This window comes from Rutidosis leptorrhynchoides, chromosome 4 (genome assembly GCF_046630445.1).
Source record: "Rutidosis leptorrhynchoides isolate AG116_Rl617_1_P2 chromosome 4, CSIRO_AGI_Rlap_v1, whole genome shotgun sequence".
Classification (NCBI taxonomy): domain Eukaryota; kingdom Viridiplantae; phylum Streptophyta; class Magnoliopsida; order Asterales; family Asteraceae; genus Rutidosis; species Rutidosis leptorrhynchoides.
Window position 1 is genome coordinate 253,827,713 of NC_092336.1, and position 8,953 is coordinate 253,836,665.

The 8,953-nt window shown below is 29.5% G+C and overlaps 1 protein-coding gene across 1 annotated transcript; it reads left to right on the plus strand.

Moving 5' to 3' along the window:
* Positions 1-990: 990 nt before the first annotated feature.
* On the plus strand, positions 991-1,571 carry LOC139841572 (uncharacterized). The gene is made up of 2 exons (XM_071831786.1): positions 991-1,138; positions 1,249-1,571. Exons 1-2 carry the CDS (start codon positions 991-993, stop codon positions 1,569-1,571), a joined length of 471 nt encoding a protein of 156 aa, XP_071687887.1.
* Positions 1,572-8,953: the final 7,382 nt, after the last annotated feature.

Here is an 8,953-nt window from a genome sequence, read left to right on the forward strand (position 1 = left end):
AGACTTATATATATAAGTAGGAAATGAGAGAGTTTATATATATATGTGAAATATATTGAAGAGTGTATATTTTGCTAACTCAAGAGGGGAGTATATATACTACATATTCTCACTATACAAGTATTAAAAATTGTCACCCAATATTAACTTATACAACATCTATAGACTTTTGTGTCCACATATATAGACTTTTGTGTCCACATGAATTATTGACACATATATAACAAGTCTTATTTTATAATTTTTTTAACGATGTACCATGGAAATTATTATAGTCCTTATTGAGCGTAATAATGAGCATTTTATTTCAGCTTTGACACCCACTGCTATTGCAATCTGTATTCCTCGCATAGAACACTTGAACGGAACTAATTTTTCATCGTGAAAAGATCAAATTAAGATTTCCCTCGGCATAACTGATTTGGACTATGCTTTAAGATTTGATCAACCTGCATCTCTTACCGATAAAAGTACGGTTGAACAAAAGAGGACTTATGATATATGGGAAAGATCAAATCGCATGCCCTGAATGATAATGAAGAATTCTATATCGCCTGCTATTCGAGGAGCCATCCCTGACTCCGAAAATGCTAAAGAATTCTTAGAATTTGTCGAGGAACAATTTAAGGGCTCATCTAAATCTCATGCGAGTACCCTTATTCTTAAGATGCTTACCACGAAGTATGATGGTGTTAGTGGGATACGTGAGCACATCATGATGATGAATGACATGGCCTCAAAATTAAAGGGCATGGACATGGAAATATCTGAAAGTTTTCTCGTTCACTTCATTATGAAATCTCTCCCTTCTCAGTTTGGTCCTTTTAAGATCAACTATAACACTTAAAAGGAGAAATGGAAAATGAGCGAGTTCATTGCTATGTGTGTCCAAGAAGAGGAAAGGTTGAAAATTGAAAAACCCGATGTTGCGCACCTCACCACCGCTAAGACTACTCGTAAGAAAGTTTTCAAAAGTAACAAAGGTTCAAAATGGGAGAAAGGAAGTTCCACAAAAGAAAGTTCATAAAGGCAAGTGCAAGTAAGGGCAAGGAAACTGGTCCAAAATGTAAGTTTTATAAGAAACATGGACACATTCATAGAGAATGCCCAAAGTTTCGAGAATGGTTAGACAACAAAGGTCCGTATATATCCTATATTACTTACCATGAATGTTTTTCAATTAATGTTCCATCTAATACTTGGTGGGCTGATAGTGGTGCTATGGTTCATGTTACTAACTCATTGCAGGGATTCCTTTCAAGAAGCAGCTACAAAAGGGGGAAAGAATCATTAAGGTTGGTAACGGAGATGAGTTACATGTTGAAGCTATTGGGACTCTCTTATTAGTTTTAGAGGGCGGTTTTAATTTGTACTTAAATAATACACTATATGTTCCATTAATGACTCAGAACCTTATTTCTGTTTCTAAACTTGACCGTTTTGGTTATGATTTTAAGTTTGGGCATAATTGTTTGGAAGTGTATTTTGATTCTCATGTTGTCGGTACTGGTTCATTAGAAAATGACCTCTATAAGCTTCATTTAGAAAACAACATGCGGAATCCCTATTGACCATGGACGTAAATGTAATCACTAATGGAAAAAGGAAAAAACTAGAAAATGAAAATTCCTCAAGATTGTGGCATAAACGTTTAGGTCACATATCGAAAGACATAATGCAATGTCTAACCAAAGAAGAAATTCTTCCTACTCTAGATTTTTCCGATTATAGCCAATGTATTGAATGTGTTAAGGGAAAATTTGTGAAAACAAATAAGAAAGGGTCCACAAGAAGTAAAGAACTTCTTGAAATTATTCATACTGACATTTGTGGACCTTTCATCACTGATATAGGAGGACATAAGTATTTTATCACTTACATTGATGACTATTCTCGTTATACTTATGTTTACTTGATTAAGGAAAAATCTGAATCTCTTGATGTTTTCAAAATCTATAAGGCTGAAGTTGAAAATCAACTAAAATGCAAGATTAAGATTGTGAGATCGGATAGGGGTGGAGAGTATTATGGTAAACACTCTATGTTGGACAAAGCCTCGGTCCATTTTCCTTATTTTGTCATGATCATGGAATTATAAATCAATTTACTATGCCGGAAATACCGCAACAAAATGGTGTTGCTGAAAGACGTAACTGAACTCTTATGGATATGGTTCGAAGTATGATTTGTAATTCAAGTCTCCCAAAGTACTTATGGAGTGAGGCATTAAAAACATCCACTCATATCCTAAATAGAGTGCCTTCCAAGTCTGTCCCTAAAACACCGTTTGAACTTTGGACAGGAAGGACACCTAACTTGAACTATCTTAGGGTATGAGGTTGTCCAGCCGAGGTTAAAATTTTTAATCCTCAAATAAAGAAACTCGACTCCAAAACCATTAGTTGTTATTTTATCGGATATCCTGAACGTAGTAAAGGTTATCAGTTTTATTGCCCTAATCATACTACAAGAATTGTTGAGTCAAGAAATGTTGAGTTCATTAAGAATGGTGAAAATAGTGGGAGTGGGGGAAGAAATATTGAACTTGAAGAAAGTGTAAACACGCATAAGTCTGATATTCTATTACCATTGAACATGATAACCACACCATCATTAGCTCAAAATGAGGATGGTGTCCCTGTTGTTAATGAATCACAACATAATGAGTTACCACATGACACTCCCATCATCAATGAACAAACACATGATGATGAAGAAAATCATGAACCCGATACTCAACAACCATTACGAAGATCTACGAGAGCTAGAAGATCTGTCAACTATGATGATTTCGTAGTCTACCTAAATGAGATTGACTATGACTTAAGCTGAAACGACCCGTCCTAATCTATTAGGACGAATACAATAACATATGATTACATCGCGAGGTATTTGACCTCTATATGATACATTTTACAAACATTGCATTCGTTTTTAAAAGATAACCTTTTATTACATCGAAAGTTGGCAGGCATGCATACCATTTCATAATATCCAACTCATAAATGACCTAATTTGTCATTTACTTAATAAAAATCTCTATTGAACTAAACGACTTGAATGCAACATCTTTTGAAATATGCCATGAATGACTCCAAGTAATATCTTTAAAATGAGCAAATGCACAGCGAAAGATTTCTTTCAAACCTGAGAATAAATATGCTTAAAAGTGTCAACCAAAAGGTTGGTGAGTTCATTAGTTTATTGTAAAAATCATTTCTATTATTTTAATAGACGACAAGAATTTCATATTTCCATTTCTCATAAACAACATGCAGGCATAACAGCAATCTGCATAAAAATCATTCATATGGATTGAACACCTGGTAACCGACATTAACAAGATGCATATAGAATATCCCCATCATTCTGGGACTCCCTTCGCACATGATAATTTCGAAGTACTAAAGCATCCGGTACTTTGGATGGGGCTTGTTGGGCCCGATAGATCTATCTTTAGGATTCGCGTCAATTAGGGGGTCTGTTCCCTAATTCTTAGGCTATCAAGCTAAAAGGGGCATATTCGGCTTCGATCATTCAACCATATAATGTAGTTTCAATTACTTGTGTCTATTTCATCAAATATTTATAAAAGCGCATGTATTCTCAGTCCCAAAAATATATATTGCAAAAGCATTTAAAAGGGGAGTAATGAAACTCACTATACTGTATTTCGTAGTAAAAATACATATGTCGTCATTGAACAAGTGCAAGGTTGGCCTCGGATTCACGAACCTATATTAAGTATATATATTTATATGTTGGTCAATATTTGTCTAACAATTTAGGTTAAACCGTCGTGTACCACAATCCTAATGCTCGAGATTATCATGCAAAAGTCAACAGAAGTCAATCTGACTAAAAATGATTTTTCCAAAATTTATACGTGTTTATTATGTAACTTAAGTATAGTCGTTTTATATATATTTAAATATATTTATCAGATTTTATTAAAGTAAATAATAAAAGTCATTTATTAATAAAAATTTATATTAAAATATATATATGATAAAAAGATACTTTTATATATCTTAAATAATAAAATTTATAAATTTCACTTAATATCATAAAAGTGTAGTGGTATGTATTATTAATGTAACTATATTACGTATGTTGAAAATATATTTGTATCACATATTTAAATACTATAGATAATGAATATAATGAATTAAAAGTTGTATTATTTTGAAATAATAATAATTATTATTATTTTACTAATAATAATAACAATAATTATATTTACTAATAATCATATTAGTTATGATAAAATGATAATTCTAATCATGATAGTTTTAATAATAATGATACTTTTTAATAATAATAATAATTATAAAAATGATAATTTTATCTACATCAATATCTTACGATATTTTAATTTCATCATGATACTCATACTCATTATTTCCTAATCGATTTGTTTAATAGCTTTTAGTCCTTTTTCATATCGTATTCATAATAATGATAATAATAGTAATCATAATAATTAGATGATACTAATATTAGTTTTAATAATAATGATACTAATAATAATAATTATAATACTAATGATAATACTAATACTACTACTACTAATAATAATAATAACAATAACAATAATAATAATAATAATAATAATAATAATAATAATAATAATAATAATAATAATAATAATAATAATAATAATAATAATAATAATAATAATAATAATAATAATAATAATAATGATAATATTAATTAACTTTAATGATAATAACGATAGTAATAATAGCAATAACAATTTTTAGTGATAATAATTATAACGATATTGATAATAATAATAATAATAATAATAATAATAATAATAATAATTATTATTATTATTATTATTATTATTATTATTATTATTAGATAATAATTATAACGACGATAATAACGACGATAGTAATAATAATCATTTTAACAATAATACTAACTTCAGTTGACTATAACTTCTAATCTGTTCATCGAAACCATTCGATATCTAAATGAAAAGTTCTGAATTTTTCTCTAGCTTTCCAACAACATGCATATCATATACCTTATCTCAGTAGCATATGTATCTAATTCAGGATTCAATATAAACTATCTAGCGACAATATTAAACGTATTAGCATGCATAATCCTAAATACTCTAGCACTAGTCAGGGATACACTAGTAATATATAAAAGTTAAGTTATGAGTGCTCACGTATCAATATTGAGATTCAATATTGCAGGAAAGTACGTAGATGCAACGGAGATGATAAACACTAGTTTGGCCTCGTGAGCATACCCCCGAACATTACCCATAACCTCCATAGCTATAACCCATAATTTCCTTAGCTTCATCCCGCACATAAAATCCGTTTTGAAATTAATGCACTCATGACCTCGTCGTAGTATTTTATGTATATACTAATAATAATAAGATTAATAATAATATTAATCTTAATTAATAATAATAATAATAATAATAATAATAATAATAATAATAATAATAATAATAATTTAAATAATATAAGTAATACTCCGTAATATGAAAGGAAACATGAAATGAATCAGAGTGAAACGATTTCGGTTTATAAAGGGATTTTAGCCACCTACCCCTCTCATGCGATTGCATAAGATTGTGAGTGTGGACTCATGCGATCACATGAGGACACTTTCCAGCTCCTAAATGAACGTTCACTCTGCCGACACCAATATTTAACATAATTATATTTATATATATTTAATCTTTAGAATTAATTAAATATTATATTATATTCTCGTGCATAGTTGGGTTGTAATTTTAGTACTGATGAATTGTACGTTAACTCTCGACTTATGTTTCGGTTTCGGTTTTTCGAACGCATTTTCGTACGCTTAGAAAACGGATACTTTACGTGTAACGACCCGGAAATTTCCGACCAAATTTAAACTTCAAACTTTATATGTTTCCGACACGATAAGCAAAAACCCTAAAGTTGAGTCTAGAAAGTCTGAAATCTATATTCGGATAACTAGTTACCTTTTGACTAATCCCGACGATTCACGAACCTTTGTTATAAATAAATATGAATATAAATATAAATATAGATATAAGAATACGTATATATATATATATATATATATAATATTTTGAATTAGTAAAGTATAATCTATTTAAAATGTAAAATAATACTTAGAAAACTAAGCTATTGTAAAATAGCTATATAATATATACATATATAGAAATTTACATATACAAATAGGTATATACATATATATATACAAAAGTATATTAAGGAATCTGTATTATTATTATTAATATTATTATTAGTATTATTAATATACTTATTAATTCTAATTATATAAAGAATATAAATTCGGATATATATATCCCTTAAATCATGGATTCTATATCAATCCATTACAAGATTTCTTTTTCAATTTTTGTTTCTATCTTTAAACATTACTCTCACTGAGTTGTTATCTATCAATTCTCCTTTTTTTTTTTTTTTATATACCTGTGACATCTTTTATGAATCTGTGAACCATAATTAGTAGTAAACAAAACCATATCATTTATCATCACCCTTTCTGTTTTGGTTTATCGTTATGATCAACCTAAGAAAATCGGTTGCTTTCTATCTCCGATGCAACTACAAACCCAAGTTAAACCACATAAAATCATCATCGATCACAACTATCATCGTCTACCGTTTCTTGTTCGAACAATACATCAAACAACCCTATCGAACTAACTGTGACTATATTTATACATGTTTCTATTTCGTTGTCAAGAAAAACAACACCAATTTATCATCATCGTTCCTCTCTCTCTTTATATCCTTCGTAAAACCATCATCACGACAGCCACCACCTGCCATCCTATAATCACCTTCGGTAAACACTCGCCACTATCTCCATCACTCTTCCTCTCATGTTTTTGTTAGAAAACCACCGGAACACCGGCCAACTCTTAACCACTCACCATCTATGTTACATACCAATTTTTGTTTATGAATTTGTCCAAAGCCGAACACATCTTATTATGTTTCTGTTTGGTTCGGTTCAAAACGCACACCCTCACCTTTATTTCAAACATCACCTACGGCTACCTTCGTTGCTACTCTAAACCCACGATAACCAAACCACCCATTTCATCACTTTCACACCACCATCTTGTTTGAACTTCCACCACGTACGATATACCCTTGTAATCTGCTCGTCCCTCTTTTACTATTAAACAAATTCGTTTATATGTTACGGTTGCAAGTTGGTCGACTGTTATGCTACGCTACTAATCCCTTTTGTTTCCTACTTACTTCAAACGCCATGACTCCATTCATTCTTATATTAAAACCTGCAGTTTCCTTGAACTATCACTGCTACTGTTTAGCTTCTTAATCGATATCAAGCAAGGTTCACCCAACCTCCAACAAATCACCACCGTCACCTATCAATATATTTTTTTTTTCTGCCGAACAAAAACTCCATAAAAAGCTGCTGCAGTATCACGTTTTCCATTTATAATATGGATAAAATTAACGATGATATGTATATATATATTGTGAATCAAAAGGGATAATAATTAACTTTAATGTTTGATGAAAAGAATTGTTAGTGGTTAGTGAGCTGTCCATTTATGATGTTGAACATTGAATAAAGAATATTGGACAATGATGGGGACTAAATGAATAAAGACAGCTACTTGATTTCCAGCGCTATATCCCTTTTAACCTGTCCTAAATCGAATACAATGTTACGGAGTACTCATTTTTGTAGATGGGCCGAAACCATTCTTGAACTGTTGGGCCGAATTTGTTTAAATATCTGTTGGGCCGAATTTGTTTAAATATCTTTTGGGCCGGATGGGAAATCAGTAGTAAACGGGATATATATACATTTGGGGAGATATTAATTCCAGAGAAATGGAAACAGTGGTATGGTTTAGGAATGTTTAATGTTAGCAAGAGGTCCTGGGTTCAAATCCTGTCTTGGGCAGGTTAATTCTTTTTAATACTACAAAGGTATAACTAATATTTTCAATATTTCCATTAATATTATTTCCATTATTATTATTATTATTATTTTTATTTTTATTATTATTATTATTATTATTATTATTATTATTATTATTATTATTATTATTATTATTATTATTATTATTATTATTATTATTATTATTATTATTATTATTATCATCATTAAAATTATTTTTATTATGATAGTTGTTACCAGTATTAATATTATCAAAAGTATTATTAGTAAAATTATTATTATCATTATCAATATTAAGTAATATCCTTAAAATTATTATTATTAACAAAAGTACTTTTATTTAAATTGTCATCATCAGTATAAGTATTATTATTTTTATCATTACTAATATAATTTTATTATTACTATAATTTTTTTTTAACAAAACAAACGATATACATATACAAAATATATATTTAATACATTTAACATAACAAAGTTTATATTTTTATAAAATGAATATATGAAACATATAGGTTATTAAAAATAAAAATGATATAACTAATAGGTTTATATATACATATATATGAAATTGTTCGATTACGAGTATGTGTTTTAATATATATATGAATAATATAGGTTCGTGAATCCGAGGCCAACCCTACACTTATTCAATGATGTTAATGATGTTATATGTATTTTTACTACAAAATACATTATGGTGAGTATATAGTCCCTTTTAAACTTTAAATATTTTTGGGCTGAGAATACATGCGCTATTTTTTATAAATGATTTACGTTATGGACACAAGTGACTAAAATTACGTTCTACATGGGTTTGAATCAAAAATCCCCTAGCTTGGTAACTTTAACTATTGGTTTATGAACTGGTAGGCGCGAATCCTAAAGATAGATCTATCGGGTTTTACACCCCCACCCAGATGTTGTTCTAGTCACTACTAAACTAGAAGAACGGGTGTTTAGTACTTCGAGGTTAACGGAACGCACTTGATTCGGTGCACATATTATTATA